The 18,516-nt window shown below is 33.3% G+C and overlaps 3 protein-coding genes across 5 annotated transcripts; all 3 read left to right on the top strand.

Moving 5' to 3' along the window:
* Positions 1-538: 538 nt before the first annotated feature.
* Positions 539-3,212, top strand: LOC106771503 (G-type lectin S-receptor-like serine/threonine-protein kinase LECRK3). The gene has a single exon (XM_014657496.2). It carries the CDS (start codon positions 605-607, stop codon positions 3,089-3,091), a length of 2,487 nt encoding a protein of 828 aa, XP_014512982.2. The 5' UTR covers positions 539-604; the 3' UTR covers positions 3,092-3,212.
* A 2,876-nt stretch (positions 3,213-6,088) lies between these two features.
* LOC106772336 (transcription factor TGA6) lies at positions 6,089-14,687 on the top strand. Of its 2 annotated transcripts, none has more exons than XM_014658700.2 (12): positions 6,089-6,244; positions 6,835-6,977; positions 7,322-7,416; positions 10,625-10,701; positions 10,813-11,001; positions 11,159-11,233; positions 11,526-11,585; positions 12,429-12,506; positions 12,620-12,671; positions 12,824-13,095; positions 13,891-14,139; positions 14,319-14,687. In XM_014658700.2, exons 2-12 carry the CDS (start codon positions 6,937-6,939, stop codon positions 14,463-14,465), a joined length of 1,335 nt encoding a protein of 444 aa, XP_014514186.1. In that variant the 5' UTR covers positions 6,089-6,244; positions 6,835-6,936; the 3' UTR covers positions 14,466-14,687. The 2 variants fall into 2 exon arrangements, with proteins under 2 accessions (XP_014514186.1, XP_014514187.1); XM_014658701.2 differs by lacking the exon at positions 6,089-6,244 and adding an exon at positions 6,259-6,568.
* Positions 14,688-15,379: 692 nt separating this feature from the next.
* On the top strand, positions 15,380-18,285 carry LOC106771530 (inositol transporter 1). Of its 2 annotated transcripts, none has more exons than XM_022785849.1 (6): positions 15,380-15,749; positions 16,378-16,448; positions 16,656-16,919; positions 17,102-17,209; positions 17,288-17,473; positions 17,559-18,285. In XM_022785849.1, exons 1-6 carry the CDS (start codon positions 15,599-15,601, stop codon positions 18,204-18,206), a joined length of 1,428 nt encoding a protein of 475 aa, XP_022641570.1. In that variant the 5' UTR covers positions 15,380-15,598; the 3' UTR covers positions 18,207-18,285. The 2 variants fall into 2 exon arrangements, with proteins under 2 accessions (XP_022641570.1, XP_014513012.1); XM_014657526.2 differs by having other exon boundaries at positions 16,656-16,991.
* Positions 18,286-18,516: the final 231 nt, after the last annotated feature.

Below are 18,516 nucleotides of genomic sequence, written 5' to 3'. Positions count from 1 at the left end.
ATTGAGTCTTTCTTGTTTAAATTCATGAGAAGTAAAAAAAAATTATACGTAAAACAATTAAAATAAAAATTGTATAATTTAGAGAGAGAGTAAAATTACAAAAAATTATGTATATATAAATTATATTATTTCTAAAATTTAATTTGAAGTTTTGGAGTGAGACTAAAATTTAATTAAAGTTTTGGAGTGAGGCTAAATCCACTTTAGCCCTGACCCTAACCCACTTGAGAGGGAGTTTTGGGGGTTACTTAAGGAGCTTCTTAAAATAGGACTTTTTCAATAGTGAGTTGGGGCTAACCCTGGAGTCATGGGTTAAATTGACACCTGTAATACTCCTGGTTGCCCATACTATAAAGAAAAGTTATATTGTTTCAAATAGTTCTTGTTATTAAAGAAGCCAATGCTGTATAAACACGTGTTCATGTAAAGAAGCAGTTCGACATCACTTTGATTTCAAATTCAAAGTCAGTTTAACGTGTCGTGCAAATTGAAGCAAGACTTAATATAGCACTTTCCTCTCTCAGTTTTGGAATTACCTGGAAGACTTGATCAAATGTTATTGTTCTGCTGAATAGTCAGAAGTGCGTTTAAAAAAAAATAAAGCATGATTTCTTCAAATTCCAGTTCCAATGCATCTTTGCTTTGCTTCCACCCTCAAGCAAAGATGAGTGCTACCAAAGTTCTTATTTGTGTGATTAGTGTTATCCTTCTTCCTTTGTTGCAACTCTCACTCGTATCTGCTGCTAAGACTAATAATGTTAGCATCGGTGATACCCTTATTGCAGGTAATGAGGGTGCTCAATGGCTCTCTCCATCAGGAGAGTTTGCATTTGGATTTCATCAGCCTGAGAGTTATTCCCTTTTCTTGGTTGCCATAAGATATCAAAACATACCTCGTGCCTCTTTCATTTGGTATGCAAATGGAGACAACCCTGCTCCTAAAGGCTCCACACTAGAGCTCAGTAAAAGCAGAGGGCTTGTGCTGAAAAACCCTCAGGGTGTTCAGCTATGGACATCTCAGCTCATATCAGGTACAATTTCCCATGGACTAATGAATGACACAGGCAACTTCCAGCTTCTTGGTGAGAATTCACAGATTTTGTGGGACAGCTTCAGCAATCCAACCGATACCTTGGTGCCAACTCAAACCATGGAGGTTAAAGGCACGCTTTCATCGCGCCAGAAAGAGACCAACTACACACGAGGAAGGTTCCAATTTCGCTTGCTTCCGGATGGTAATGCTGTGCTTAATCCTATAAATTTGCCTACCAACCGTACTTATGAGGCTCACTACATCAGTAACACTTATGATTCCAACAATAGAACAAACTCCGGTTTCCGAGTGATGTTTGATGATTCAGGATTTTATGTACTGAAGAGGAGCTATGAGAGGGTTTATATTACCAATCCAAATGATATGCTCTCAACCGATTCCTATTACTATAGAGCAACCATAAATTTTGATGGAACTTTCACCATATCCCGTTACCCGAAAAGTGGAGCTTCAAATCCAAGCTGGACAGTTATAAAGACATTGCCAGATGACATTTGCATGAATTTGGAATCAAGCACGGCTGGTAGTGGGGTCTGTGGATTCAATAGTATCTGCACTCTGGAAGCTGATCAAAGACCTAAGTGTACATGCCCAGAGGGTTATTCTCTTATTGATTCAAGTGATGAGTACGGCAGCTGCAGACCAAATTTGGAACTCGGTTGTGGAGGAAGTGGACAAAGCTTGCAAGAAGATATGTACTTCATGGAGGAAATGGCAAATACTGATTGGCCTCTATCAGATTTTGAGTTGTATGAACCTTACAACTCAGAGGACTGTAAGAATTCTTGCTTGCGAGATTGCTTATGTGCTGTTTCTATTTTTAGAGATGATAGCTGCTGGAAGAAGAAACTGCCTCTCTCAAATGGAAGACGGGGTGGAAAAGTTGAGGCATCTGCTTTCATTAAGTTGAGGAAGAATGATGCCTTGTCAGATAGTCCTTCAAATTCATTCATAAAAGAGAAGGAAAATGAAAAGGATCAAAACAATTTGGTAACAATGATATCGGTCCTTCTTGGGGGTTCTGTCTTTTTGAATCTCATAGTGATCAGTGCAGTATGTATTGGTTTCCCCTTATACTACAAGAAGAGAAGTTCTACAAATAATACTGTTGCAGAGAGCAATTTGCGCAGTTTCAGCTTTAGAGAGCTTGTGCAAGCAACAGATAACTTCAGAGAAGAATTGGGAAGGGGATCTTGTGGCATTGTCTTTAAAGGAAAAACAGATTTGGCCACTATTGCTGTCAAAAAACTGGACAAGTTGCTCAAAGACAGCGATAAGGAATTCAAAACAGAGGTGAATGTAATTGGCCAAACTCATCACAAAAACTTGGTTCGTCTGATTGGATATTGTGATGAGCTGGAACACCGGATTCTGGTGTATGAGTTCATGAGCAATGGCACTTTGGCAAATTTCCTTTTCGAAGATTTCAAACCTAGCTGGAACCAAAGAGTCCAGATTGCCTTTGGGATATCAAGAGGGCTGGTTTACTTGCACGAGGAATGCTTCACCCAGATCATCCATTGTGACATAAAGCCTCAAAATATACTTCTTGATGAGCATTACAACGCAAGAATATCAGATTTTGGATTGTCAAAGCTACTAATGATTAATCAGAGCCGTACAGAAACTGGCATTCGAGGAACAAAAGGGTATGTTGCACCAGACTGGTTCAGGAGTGCGCCGATCACAAACAAGGTTGATGTCTACAGTTTTGGTGTGCTGCTTTTGGAGATCATTTGTTGCAGGAGAAATGTAGATGATAAGTTTGAGATGGATGAGAAGGGCATTTTAACTGACTGGGCTTATGACTGCTATAGGGATGGAAGAATAGACATTCTGGTTGCAAATGACGATGAGGCTATGAATGACATAAATAAATTGGAAAGGTTTGTGATGGTAGCTATTTGGTGCCTTCAAGAGGATCCCTCTCTCAGGCCAACAATGAAGAAGGTGATGCTGATGCTGGAAGGAATAGCTCCAGTCACAATTCCACCAAGTCCCTGCCCTTATGCCTCTGTGACTGTTAGTTGCGGTTGAAAAACCTTTTCGTGATTTTGTGATTATATGTTTGTTGTTCATTTAATTCACCTTGTATATGTAGCTGAGTAGCTTCTCAAGGATAAAAAAGTGTTACAAAACTAATATAACACATTGCTCAGCTTTGCCATACGGGAGTACATGTTTTTTAACTTTTGAAAAAAATTCAGAGATTTTGCGTTCAGGATGCATCTCCAAGTAACTGGAGCTTCCTGCTTGCATGGACATGCCCATCTCAGACGCCATTTTTATTTTTGTGTTATTATTTGTTAGTTTCAATTGATGAAGAAGTGATTGAGGAATTGAATGGTGAAGTGATAATGATTGCATGAATATTTTTATAGACTTTGGAGGCATCGAATTCGAAGGAAAACTGGTATGAAACAAAAGACAAGTATTGTGTCTGTTTTTGGGTTAATAATGTTCACTTCAATCATTTCCACCTCAAAACATTAACAGTGTCATCGCTTTTATTAAGAATATTCTAATCCTCTTTCCTTCTATTCCACGTCACAATAACTGTTGTTTTCATTAATTAATCAGTTATTTGTTATAAATTAAACTAAAATAAAAATCTCATGTGAAAAATATTTGATAAAAGAAACTTAAACGATTTGTATAGTTAAGTTTTTTATTACTAAATTAAATATAATATAAATTATATTTTATCATAATTAGTTTAAATTTTTATATTTTCAATTTATTAATAAGTTGTAATTACCACTTTTGCAATTTTAATTGATTTAAAGAGAATGGGAAAATAAATAATTTTTTTATCTCTGATTATGCAGAAAAATGACCTAAAACCATTTTCGCGAAATTAAATATTAAAAAAATTAAATTCAATCCTAATGAAGCATAAGACGCAAATTATATTTTTTTTTTGTAAAGATTCTATTAATATATAGTACTCAAATTGTAAAAAAAATTAATTAATTATTTTAGTAAAATGAGGTTATATTTATATATGTATATTCTTTTTCCTTTTTCATTTTTGTTATTTTTATTTAAAGTATTTTTTTCTATTTTTTATATTATTATCACAAAATATTATTAATGTTACATAAATGCTAATTTTATAGTATTCGTGTCCTGTAATCAATATATCATCTATAACATTTGACTTTTATTTTTGGTAATGTCTTTAAAACATGTGGTATTTTTACTTTAATATAATATTGATTCAAAATATTTTAAAATAAAGATAGATAGGAATGATAAAGCAAGCCTATTAGTAAAATTAGAGTAAGAAAGTGATGAGAATATATATTAATGTTATCAATATATCATCTATAACATTAAATGATTAAATTTTAAAAAATTCAAATTGAGAAAAACGTATAAATTTAAAAGAATGTAAGAATAAAATTGATAAAATAATTATGTTAGTTTAAAAAAAATCATTTAATGAATAAAAATGGAAAACAAATATAGATACCAAAAATAAAAATCCTCTTTGTATATAGATATATAAATTTATATATAAACATAGAAATAAATACATAGTTATAGATTACTAAAATATGTATACTTTCTTACATAATTTAATAAATTGTTATTAATTTTTATTTGATATTTATTTTCGTATCTTATTTTACACATTTTATTATTTTTATTTATAAATTATTTGTCAATTATTATTTTATATTTATACCATTATAATTTTTTTTAATATTTGACACAGGATAAAAGAAACATATTTACTTTTTATACCAAATACTTGATAATATTATAATTTATTTGATGTGAATTTTATTTTTTGTAAAAATATTATTTAATTAATATTTAAAATAGTAAAATAAGATATACGAACATAGATACAAGTATATTTATTTTCTAATAAATATGAAAGAACAGTAATTGATAGCTCAATAAATTCTACAGAGTCTTGAAATTAATGAAAAACTAAAATAATAAATACTGCAAAGTATACCCATCAACTAAATTAAATAATTTTTTTTAGGATAATTGAACATATAACTTTAGTAAATATTTTATTAAACAATTTTAGCAACTTTCACTTCGTCTTGCTTTATTTCTCTGTTTCATTTTACCTTTTTTAAGTCAACTTCTTCAATAGTTTTGCAAAAATACAAACTTAATGTCACTTTTTAAAGATACAAAAGTTGAAAATGAAAACGAAATGCTATTTTGTATAAGAAACAAGTTAAATTGTTCATTCACACATATATATTAATTCATAAATAAGCATTAAATATTAAATAGAAAGATCAAATGGCTGGTTTTTAACCTAATTTAGAAAAAAAAAAATTAAATAATTGATCCAGAGGAGGTTGCATAATTTCCCATAAATAATTACCATTGTTAGTAAATTAGTCACTTTGATGACCTAAACATTTAGATTATTTCAATAAAATATAATTAAATGTTAACAAATTTTAATTCTCTTGAACCCGTACATATCTTAAATGGTAGGTATACGAAAACATATTAAATTCAAACATATTTTCTTAATCAAATTAAATGATGATTATTTCTTTTTCTTTTTAGAATTTTATTCAAAAACATTGTGTAAACCTAATCAATGAACAAAGAAAAAGCTGCAGTTTACAAATTTAGACAAACAAACCCTTAAAATTTCTCATAAATTACAAATTTTCAGTTTTTTATTTGATGATGTAATACCAATGAAAAAATGGGTTTAGAATAAGTAAGTAGTTTCAGAAATTCAGAAATTAAAAGTGTATATGAAAAAGGTTGCACCAAGAACAGGTGTGACTGGTAGCAGAGGATCATGGCAGCGACAATGAAAAGTGAAAGATAGCTGTGAAGCTATAACGTAAGACACTGTGTAATTACCGTGTCAGTGTGTATCTCTGATACAGTGACAAAACCATATACATAAACAATTAGTAAAACAAAGGAAAACGAATGAAAATAGAAGAAGATGCCAACATAGGAACAGTAAAATACAATTAACGATGAATCATGTCAAAGCACTCAAACATTATAAAAATGGGAAAATGAAAAATATTAAATTGGACCGATCCTTTCATCTCTCTCTCTCTCTCTCTCTCTCATATAGCCCTCTTCCTTTCACTTTAATCCAACAATAATAATTATTCACCAAAAAAAAGTTGAACAGATACCATCATCATTCATCATCATCACCCACATCATCAGAATTCCAAGGTGGGTTCCCTTCATTTTCTGCCAGTATTTGGTAGCATCAGTGAAAGCACAAAACTTTATTTTTATTTTTTTTTGCAATTAATCTTCTTCAGATTAGATTTGGTACTTTCTTTTTTTATTGGTTTGGGCATCCATCAGGGGGTTGCTAGGTTGGTGTCAAATTAGTCTTTTGCTTGTCAAAAGTGTCCTGCTTTGACTTTTTTCACTGTTTATCTGGTTGCAAATTATCCATTTCCGTGAGTTTAGCTTGTGGGCACACTGGATTGTTCCCAAGTCTGTGCTTGAGGCAGCGAAGTTGGTTTTTCAATCACTCGAGCTACTACAGTTGAGTGTTTTTTTTTTCTTCAACGGTTTCAGATTTGTTTTCTGTTACTATCCGAGGAAGTCCTGGAATTCTCTAGATTTGAGTTGTTTTAATTTTGTCTTTGTCAAAGTTGAGTCTGCTGGTCATCCCTCATGGGCAGAAGCTTGTGAAGAGTTTCTTTAGCTATCAATGTTTTTGATTTAGAGTCGTTTTGCTAGTGTGCTTCCAGTGAAGCAAAGACTGTGTTTTTTATTCTGTGAAGTATTTTGGTCGTGGTGAGTTTCAGGTCTTGAATTTTGTTCGGCTGCAAGGTTATTATTGAAATACGATGGTGTGTGTCGAGTAGAGCTGTGTTTGTGTAGAAGATGAGAAGGGAACAGCAAGAGGGATGCCGAGCTTCAATCCACAACTGCCCAATTCCAATGCATGGTATATTTCCTCGTAGCTGTTACTCTTAGTATTAGATTTAATAATACTAAATCTGTCCCGTTTTATGAAATGTGGTGTATAGTTTTCCCAACCTAGATTTCTTTTGTTCCCATGTCGTTGCTCCTTTATTGGATATTTGGATTCATCGTCCAAGCAACAATAGAACATTTACTGAAAGGGGAAAACCATCTTGGTTTATCAGTCTATTAGAACGTTCCAATTTTTGCTTTTTGAATCCATCAAGTTTAGAAGACTCAGGTTTTATGTGCTGTTTGTCTGAAAAGAAGGACCTGGGCTGATTTGTGCTTGTCTGTTAACTGAATCCGATATATGTTTTTTTTCAGCTATACAGAGGGAAGCGCAGTTGATTCTTTTCGTCTGTCTGACTTTGATCAATCAGTTGGATATCGCATAGAGGATGCTGTTGCCTTGAGTGGAAGTAAGTATTCTTATTGTTGAAGATTCTGCATTGCTTACTGATACAGTGTATGTAATATAAGCTTGGGGCAAGTACTCATACTCCATGAGCTAGCTTTTGTGGTTGAATTAGTCCTATCCCAATTTTAAGATGGTATATTGTTGTTGGGCTTTTTAGGCTACTTGTTATTAAATTGTTATTGTATCACCCACAAAATGTTTAGTCTTGAAAACTTTATCATCAAGATGTCTAACCATCAACATGACGGGAGTGTGTTAGAGATCTAACACTGTATAAGTGAGAACCTTCACATGTGGACGTACTAGTGTTATTCTATTGGTTGTTGTTGAGCCTACTAGGACACTTATTATTAGATCACTCACATTTGTTTTAAACTTCACTCTTGTAATGCTTAATTTTTGGTCTGAGAAGGGTGTTTTAGAGATCCTTTGTTGACTAGCAATCCTCATTTCATGAATTGGCTTTTGGTGTTAAAACAGGGCTAAACCTACATTAAAATATAATATTAGAGTTTATCCTATTGGTTATTGTTGGGCTTATTGGTACACCAATTATTGGCCACTCAAAATTGTCCAGTTTTGCTAATTTCACACTTGACACAAAAAGAATGCGTTGGAGATTTTACATTCACTAGTGATACAATATATATAAGCATGGGGGTTGGGAATCCTTATTCCATGAGACAATTTTTGGGGTTGGATTCAAACTTGATTCATAGGATGATATCAAAGTCTATTTTAGTTGTCGTTGTTGGGCTTATTATTTCACTTGTTTTCAGATTTCCTTTGGATATCCTGTTCTATAAACTTGTTTGAGATGTTCGCTCCTTGGTATGGGGAGTGTATGTTGGTGATCTTACATTAAGTAGTGATATTATCAAAATAGTTTATACATGGGAGGACAATCTATAGACCATTGAGTTAAGCCTAAATCCAAGTTCTAAGACTTACCATTAAACTTGAAGAACTGTACATATAAATGTTGCTTATAGTTTGTCTAAATGATATATATTGTTGGTAAAAGTTGTGGGATGGACTAATAACCAATAATATCCAATTTTGTGGACAGAAATTGCTAATATTATTAAGGACTGTAGATAGCTTATTTAGAGAGAATAGCCATTTAATTTTACTCAATGAAAAGTAATCACTTCCAAATTTCTTCATAATTTCATGTAACCCATATAGCTTGATTTAATTTCGTGTAACTTTATGTATAGGACTTCATTTACCATAATTAACCTTTTAACCTAAAATCTTTAAAAAGGAATAGCCACTCAAATTTTGTTTCCCAATTTCCTGTTACTTTAGAGATGGAATTTCATATAAAATCTTTAGCCACTTAATTTTAACAAATAACTACTTAATAGAAAGAAAAAACATAGCAATTTCACACATTTCTTTGTAACTCTGCGCATCTAAATGCTGAATTTCATGTTTCACAGTAAGTCACTCGGTAGTACAAATTAGTATGACCACAGAATAAAAAGCAACGGCCACTCACGTGATTTCTTCTAAATTTCAAGTAATTTTACAAAGAATTTTATTTACATCTGTTAGCCACGAAGTGGTAACAAATAATGACTCAATAAGAAGCAATATTCGTTTTAATATTTCTTCTTGATCTTTTGTAACATTACTAAAATTCATTTACTAATATTATCAGTGTGAGTGGTCAAACTTGACTTTCTGCATTAAACATTTGCTTTGAGCATTCCCTTACATTAAAAGCAATATTATGCACGAAGTAAAAACATACAAACCCTTCCTTGGTAAATTCACTTGTTCTACCTCCAACTAATATGGCTATGTACGTGAAAAATACAAAAAACATGTCAGAAATGGGGGTATGGTATTGTCTTCCCCTCTCAAGCAAAAGCTAGTGCCACCTTAGTATACTATAGAGTATATAGTTAGTGTACCATTATTATACTGCTGGATATTTTTCTGCTATGACAGTTTTGCAATAGGATAGAAGCAATTTCTTTGCTGCAATCAGTTAGCTTGTAGAAAAGAAATTTTGGCTTGTGCAAGTTATGAAGATAGGGGTAGTGGTTCATTAGTGAGTATTGTTCCTATATTTGTGGTTTTCTTATTACTATAAAACCAACATCACAGCATGTTGTTGCAATGTTTGAATATGAAATCACTATTATTAAATTATCTTATTTTGGTGAAAATTAAAAAAAAAAATCAAGTGTGATACCAACTTTGCAAAGCAAAATCAGTTGTGAAAGATTGCAAGTCTGCAATCTCATGGTTGTGATACGGATATCAAAAACAAAAGGTGGGAAAGTCATACTGGTAAAAGATAAAATGTAATCCTACACTATCATTTTGTGGAGCAAAAGAAACGGTGTTAGTGGATTTAGTTACTGTATGTAAAAGTAAGGAGAGAGATTAATAATATGGAGAGTTTGATTGAGTTATAATTTTAACCATAGTTTGAGTTTAAAATATAATTGATGATTGAGATTTGTTGAACAAGATATCTCCAGTTAAAATAAAAGGAGAGGATCTGAATCCTGAAGAAAATAACACATTTAAAAACCGACCAATTATCTCTAACAGATTGTCAATTGTTTATGTTTGATAAGAGGGAGGAATAGGGGACTTTAAAGTATTTCAAAGTGTTGTGTGGCACAATAAGAGAAAGGAACGTGTAATTATATTAGATTTGTTGGAGATCCCACATTGTCTAAAAATATGACAAAAATAGAGCATTACCTTTTAAGTTGGTTTTGTAGTGTTAAATTTGACTTTTAAGTCCACATTCTATGATGGTTTTAGAGTTTATTCTAATAATTCTAATTGTGCCTGTTGTGCCACTCGTTCTCTCGGAATACCCATAAGCATTTTGTTTTGGCGATCTTTATTTTAACTTTCCCTATTTTATAACAATCTTTTTGTTAGCAAAATTTTATTGGATTATTCAGTTGTTCATATCCGTCAGTGTGTAAGTTCTCATAATCTCACCAATTGCACGACAACGAAAATTGATAAAACATGTAACGAAGTGCTGTGAAAGATAACAAAAAGGAGCAGTAATACATCCACAGATGTAAACATGCTAAAATATATACTGGCCTTTTAACTCTTGGGTAAAGAACTAGATATCTAAGTTTATACTCTGACCAAACTATTATTTCTATTCTTGGTAAAATGTAATCTTTTCATTCTCTAATAATGTTATCTGATATGCAATGCAGACTCAATTTTAGACTCACTTAAAGTAAGTAGCCAGACAATTTCTCGAGGTGTTATTCAACTTGGTTCCTTTGACAAGGTGAGTTTTGCTAGTTCTCGTTATCTATGAAACATTCAGCTTGTTAAATTAGGATTGCTGGCTAAAACATAATTCTCTTATTTTCATTTTTTGTTTCTGTTTTCAATTTAGTTGCCAACTTCACTTGACAAAAGCATATTAACAAACCAAACAGAGCAGCAAAGCTTGCAATTCCAAAAGGTTCAAACATCAACTTTGGTTACTGTTGATACAGAACACCAGGAAGAGTTTGCCATGGCTGATGCCAGTCCTAGAACTGATATTTCTACAGATGCTGACACCGACGATAAGAATCCACAGGTGAAGTTTCTTTTTACCTTCCATACAATTTTCTTTTTGGTTTTGAACCTATTGAACTCATCATCAAGGATTCAACTTTCCCATTCTGTTCCTTAAAGCTGAGGTTATTTTGTTGACATTTCTTACAATCTGACATTTTCACATTCCACATGTACAGTTTGATAGAAGTCAGGCCCTTGCTGCTGTGGCTTCTGACTCCAGTGACAGATCAAAAGATAAAACAGATCAGAAGGTAAAGTATATTTTGAATAGTAAATGACCATTTTGGTCACTCCAATTATATATAACATCAAATTGACCCTCATAAGATGAAACATATGGTTGATCCTTAAAGAACTAAATGATGCAATCAATAAACATTGAAGTACCAATAATGATGTCAATTTATAGATGGAGGACCACACTAATATTATGTATACCATTTAAGGACCAGCATAAATGTTTACTCTGATTAAATTTATTTTTCTATCTAAAATTTTAGATAAATATTTGTCACATGATCATTGGCTTTTAATTTATCACAGACTCTCCGCAGGCTTGCTCAGAATCGTGAGGCTGCAAGAAAAAGCCGACTGAGAAAGAAAGTATGAACATGTACTTTTTTGTTAATATTTCTTGTGACAAGTGATTATCTGTTTTCTTCTTTCTCCATATAAATATTGGCATGCCTTCATTGTAACTCAAATACAATCTATATATTCTCATCTGTGTGGTTGTATGTATTTGAATGGTCTACAGCTTTTGTAAGCTTGCTTGCGAACTGAGAGTACCATGGACATTGATTATGTTCAAGTGATAATATAATATATTTTTTTATTGAAAAAAATCAATTTTTCAAAGTGAAAGGTGGATAGAACAACTAGAGGTAGAATAGGATATCCTCAAGAATGGAAAATATCCTCCAAATTGGAAAATTGTAGGTAAAACCATGAATATGAAAATAATCAATAATTCAGCAAGACTGCTTTTGACTGTCTGTGCTTAATTTTCCCACTGGCTTCTCAACAATGCAGCTGAACTATACTTCCTTTTATGGTGATAAAATACACACAAAATGAGTACAACTTTCTTTGAGCTCTGACTAATCTAAACATATTTTGGTTACTAAATATTGTGAGTACTACAGTTATTACCTGCGATGTTATATCTATGGCAATTTTCTGGACGTTTCTTCTTAACTGCACTTGGAAGGGAACTTGTAAAATGATAAATATGAATATTCAACCTTTATAGAATAGAGCGCTTTGGAATAGTAATTAGTTATTTGTTAATGAGTATGGGTTGTATTGGAATACTCTGATACTTGTAAGTTGTACTGTTTTTATTTGTTTGATCTCTTTGATAGATTTTAGAAATAATTGTGTTTGCATCACCCCGCTTGGCCATTAAAATGCAAGACTTCACACCGAAATGTTGTTACTCTTCAGGCTTATGTTCAACAGCTGGAAAGTAGTCGTTTAAAGCTGACCCAACTGGAGCAAGAGCTTCAGCGAGCTAGGCAGCAGGTAGGGTGCAATTATTCCTTGGAAGTAGATTATGCTCTCCTTTTTAGTGAAAACTTTGCCAATCTATGCTCATATTCAATTTAAACTCAAATGTCTGGTTTCTTTCCTTGCAGGGAGTCTTTATATCGAGTTCAGGTGATCAAGCGCATTCAATGAGTGGAAATGGTATCCCTTTTCTCTAAAATATGTTATTCCTTCCTCAAGTTTTAATATCAAAATATGTTTATAACTTGTGTCTTACTGTGCCAAACAATTTCTGGAATGTATAAATTTCTCATCTGTTGTATGTGATAATCCATAACTATGTTTTTCTACAGGGGCCATGGCATTTGATGCAGAATATGCAAGGTGGCTGGAAGAGCAGAATCGACAAATAAATGAGCTAAGAGCAGCTGTAAATTCTCACGCAGGTGATACAGAACTCTGCATGATTATCGATGGTGTAATGGCACATTATGATGAGATATTTAGACTGAAGGCCAATGCAGCTAAGGCTGATGTCTTCCATTTGTTGTCTGGCATGTGGAAAACACCAGCCGAGAGGTGTTTCCTATGGCTTGGAGGTTTTCGGTCTTCTGAACTCCTAAAGGTGATCTGTTTGTGACCCTTTGGTTTGTTGAAAGATATTATGGCTTTTTTAAGCACTGGTTTTTCATTGTAATTGTTAAACTACCGGGAAGAGAGAGATATTGAGTTGAAACCGTGTATTTCTGAGACAACATAGATACTTTATTTATACTGAGAAAATGAAATCAATACAATAAATAAAGGAGATTTGGTTTACTCTAACGATAAATATGGAAATAAATTAAAATATTTACATATATAATCTTGATATTCTTGATTATATAAGATCTGCTCCTTATTTCTAGAATTATAACAGTGACATACAAATAAAAATCTCCTACAGTTTTTGGTCATAATTATAAGATACCCAACTTGTTGTAACCTGAGAGTTCTGTAATAGAGAATACATGCATTAAGGGTTGAAATTTTGCATATATATTTGTGGTTGCTTTCTGATAATGCTGGTTGATTTAGAATTTAAAATGTTGGATTTAGGATTCTTATTGTGTGGTAGGTGTTTTATCATATTAGGACTTCAAGACTATTAATATATTTGTATTACACTTTCACTTGCTAGAATATTAGTTATCATATTAGGATTTCAAGACTATTAATATATTTGTATTACACTTTCACTTGCTAGAATATTAGTGTAGATATGTTTGTTTTGACACTTTGCGAGTAACCCATCATTATATCATATTTGTATGGTTCAAATTCCTATTACTCTCTTCTCTCCTTTTATATATGTTTGAGATACTTTGTATGTCAAGTGATTGTTTGAGCCTTGACTAGAGTGACATGAATTTGGTTGCAGCTGCTGGTAAATCAGTTGGAACCTCTGACAGAGCAGCAGTTAGTGGGTATCACAAACTTGCAGCAATCTTCCCAACAGGCTGAAGATGCATTGTCTCAGGGTATGGAAGCATTGCAGCAGTCCCTTTCGGAGACATTATCCACTGGATCACTTGGCTCCTCTGGTTCATCAGGGAATGTGGCAAATTACATGGGTCAAATGGCTATGGCCATGGGCAAATTAGGGACACTTGAGGGGTTCATTAAGCAGGTAAAAAACTTCTCTTATTCAGATATCAACAATCAATTCAAGTATCTTGCAGACCAACCCTGGCTTTCTATTCATTTTCACAATTGATTAAATTTTCTCACACTATGCAGCATTTATAACAAACATCACTGTTGAAGTAAATTAACTGAGTTCTTAATTTGTGTGGTGATGATTTGAAGGCTGATAATCTGCGCCAGCAAACACTGCAACAAATTCATCGGATACTGACAACCCGGCAATCTGCTCGTGCACTGCTAGCAATACATGACTACTTTTCTAGGCTGCGTGCTCTTAGCTCTCTTTGGCTTGCTCGCCCAAGAGACTGATGCATGGTAAATAGCGTGTCATTAATTTTCATGGCTCTGACACTGCTTACAATTTTACTGTGTTGTAGTTTTCATATTACTGATAGATTTTCGTAAGTTATAATCTAGAAACTGAATTGGTGACCAGGCTATGTATTTTGTTTATTACTACTAATGTAACAATATTCTCCATTGTAACTTGCTTTAAGAGATTACATTATTTTATACAAATTAGTTGCGATCTGTCCTTTCCATAATTGATCAAGAGAATGCCCTCTGAGTAAGCCAAAATGCATCAAAAGTGACTTTTTTTTTTATTATTGTAAAGTAAAAAAAAATGTTTTCTTTAAGTTTTTTAACATGTTTCCATATCATTTTCAATATTTTTTTAATTCTTTAAGCAGACAATAATCCACATTTGTACATGTAATAAAAGGATGAATGTGAAGTAAGAAGGCAAACCCAACTAAAATTAATACTAAATATTTCAGAAAACAACCTTAAATTAAAATACAGGCAAATTTGTGATTTCGCCATCCCTGTTTCTTTGGAATGAATCTGCTATTTTTCATCTTAATCCTCGTTTTATGATCATAAAATTAAAATATAAACGTCTAAAAGTAAACTGTGGCCATGTAAAAAATTATACTTTTTTCTTTAATAGTTAAAAATTATTCAATTTTTCAAACAGGATTTGATAAACAAATTTATTTCAGTAGCTTGTAACCTTATCCTCAAAATTACAATGCATGTTTTATTTTTTATTTTTTGTGTGTGTAAAATGGTTGAAATGCGCCATTTATAAAGGAGACAAGATTGTCAGAAAACGACGTTTACCTATAAGATTTTGGCAGTCTTAAAAATGGTAACAATTGATGTTGGGAATCCTCCTCCTATGTCCAGAATGCATGCATGGCATCGCATAACATTTCATGTCGTTTCCCTTTTGAAACACCCAAGAAAACAAAGGGAAAACGATAACGATAGAATCTGAATGGATCATCAAGTTTTCTGGGGAATGTCCAAAATTTGCAGTATCCATTGAAAATTGGTGAACGTTACTGTACCCGATTGAATTCGACCACTGCATCGTGAATTTAGTAATTTGTTATCATTATTATTAGGTTTTGGATTATATTAAAAAATTGAGGAGAATGACGACAACGAGAAGGCAATCGGCACCAGGAAGCTCAGGGTATTTGGATGTTTATCCTGACCGCAAAATCTCGTTTTTTAAGAACCCTTTTATTCTCGGACTCACTGCTGTCGCTGGCATTGGTGGCCTGCTTTTTGGCTACGACACTGGTACCTAATTTCTCCTTTATTCTAATATTGTGCTTTTCATTTTCTTATTTTCAACCACTCACACAACTTTGTTCCATCCTTCCTTGTATTCTGTATTTTAATAGTAATGAAAATTAAAAAATTGATAATGTAATATTTCGAAAAATATAAATAAGTGTTGAATAACAGTATAATCACGTATAAGTACAAAATGTATAGCATCAATATATGTATACTGAAAAAATACCCAGTCATCAATAATAACTGTGATAAGTATCATCAACAATCTTGCAAGATAATAAGTTGGTTAAATTTTACAATAATCACTTTAACTGTCATGTCAACAATGATGTTGACACTGTAAAATTTTACGTATGACCAACTACATTACATCCTATAAGATGTTGGTAAAGATGTTCTAATATTGTGTATTAGCACCAGTGAGTTACGTTTATATATTTCTAGTTCTTTCATATTAAAAAACAAGGATTCAAGAAATTCACTTGCTAATTGCCAAAATAATGCCATACTCGAAGCTCAATGTTCGGAAAATGGAATCGAATTCTCAATTACATTATATGCAGTGGCTGACCATGTTTTTGAAAACACCCATTTTCTCTGTAGCTGCGTAACATTCAATTTGTCACAGGTGTCATATCAGGAGCACTTCTATATATTAAAGATGATTTTGAAGCGGTTAGACAAAGTAATTTTCTTCAGGTACGATTAATCCTTGTGATCTTCCAATGTGATTGAGTTCAGACTTTATAAACAGAGATTCGATTCGTGTATATGATATGATGTGATATGCATCTGTTTACAAGTTAACGTAAGTATTGGATTCATGATTTAATGCTACAGAGATCCAAAACTGAATCAGAAGATTAGGAATTTCAGCATATGAATTGTAATAATATGAGTTGGCAGGAAACAATAGTGAGCATGGCAATTGCTGGTGCAATAGTTGGAGCAGCAACAGGAGGGTGGATAAATGATGTATATGGACGAAAGAAGGCCACTCTGATTGCTGATGTCATATTCATTTTAGGAGCAATTGGCATGGCTGCTGCAGCAGACCCTACTGTGCTAATTTTGGGACGTTTATTGGTTGGTTTGGGTGTGGGTGTTGCATCTGTTACAGCTCCTGTGTACATAGCAGAAGCATCACCTTCTGAAATAAGAGGCTCATTAGTAAGCACAAATGTTCTCATGATAACTGGTGGACAGTTTCTTTCTTACCTTGTAAATCTTGCTTTTACAAGGGTAAATAATCGATTACTTTTGTTTAACTTCATTTTACTCAAGAACCAGCTAGAATAGAATTTAGTTTTCTTTTTCCAAGGTGTCTCAAAATGTCTCTATTATGGAACCAGGTTCGTGGGACATGGCGATGGATGCTGGGAGTTTCAGCTGTGCCAGCAGTGGTTCAGTTTTTCCTCATGCTTTCTCTACCCGAATCCCCAAGATGGCTCGTTATGAAGGTTCGTACAGCTGCAACATTCCTCTGCTCTTCTCAGTAGCTGTGTATTTTGTGATCTTGTGTTGTGTTGCTTGTGCAGAACAGGAAAAATGAAGCTGTTGATGTGCTTTCCAAGATTTATGACATCGATCGCTTGGAGGATGAAGTTGATTTCTTAACGGCTTTGTCAGAGCAAGAACGCCAAAGAAGGAAGAACATAAAATTTGGGGATGTTTTTCGATCAAAAGAAGTCAGACTGGCATTTCTTGTTGGAGCTGGACTTCAGGTAACATAAAAGAAAACCCATTTTAACTGTTGAATCGATGAATGAAATTCACCATCTTTCTAACATGGGTTGGATGATTGTGCAGGCTTTCCAGCAGTTCATAGGTATAAACACGGTGATGTACTACAGCCCAACAATAGTCCAAATGGCTGGTTTCCGGTCTAATGAGTTGGCTCTTCTACTGTCCCTTTTAGTTGCTGCCATGAATGCCGCCGGAACAATTCTTGGCATATACCTAATAGACCACGCCGGTCGGAAGAAGTTGGCTCTTTGTAGCTTAGGAGGGGTGTTTGGTTCTTTGATAATCTTGTCTGTTTCATTTTTAAACCAATCGTCAAAAGAACATTATGGATGGCTTGCAGTGTTGGGTTTAGTCCTGTACATTGGTTTTTTCGCCCCAGGAATGGGACCTGTGCCATGGACTATGAACTCAGAGATATATCCAGAGGAATATAGAGGAATCTGTGGGGGCATGTCAGCCACTGTATGTTGGGTTTCAAATTTGATTGTGTCTCAGAGCTTTCTTTCAGTTGCAGATGGCATAGGGACAGGTTCCACTTTCTTGGTTCTTGCTGCCATTACAGTTCTTGCCTTTGTGTTTGTGGTATTACATGTTCCAGAGACTAAAGGATTGACCTTTGATGAAGTCGGACTGATATGGAAGGAGAGAGCTTGGGGCAAGAATGCTGACTCGCAGATGCTTCTTGCTCAGGGAACTCAAAACCAATCTTAGGACACTGTCGTTTTCTTAATTACATCTATTTCATTTCACGTGTACATATGTCCCTCTAATGTATGTATATGTACACTACTTTTGGTATAAAAAAAAAATAGAATATGTTTCTGAAAATATAAGTATTCTATTTTAAATAACTGAATAATAATATTTTATTGTTTTTATTTCAGGAAATATATTTAAGTTATTTATGTATTGTGTCAATAAAAAAAAATATCATGTACTTATTTCAAAAAACATATGATAATTGAGTCAATTAAAATAAAAAATATTATTAACAGTCTTACACTTTTTAGAGTAATTAATT

Source organism: Vigna radiata, chromosome 8 (genome assembly GCF_000741045.1).
Source record: "Vigna radiata var. radiata cultivar VC1973A chromosome 8, Vradiata_ver6, whole genome shotgun sequence".
NCBI lineage: Eukaryota > Viridiplantae > Streptophyta > Magnoliopsida > Fabales > Fabaceae > Vigna > Vigna radiata.
This window is presented reverse-complemented; position numbering and strand designations above follow the sequence as displayed.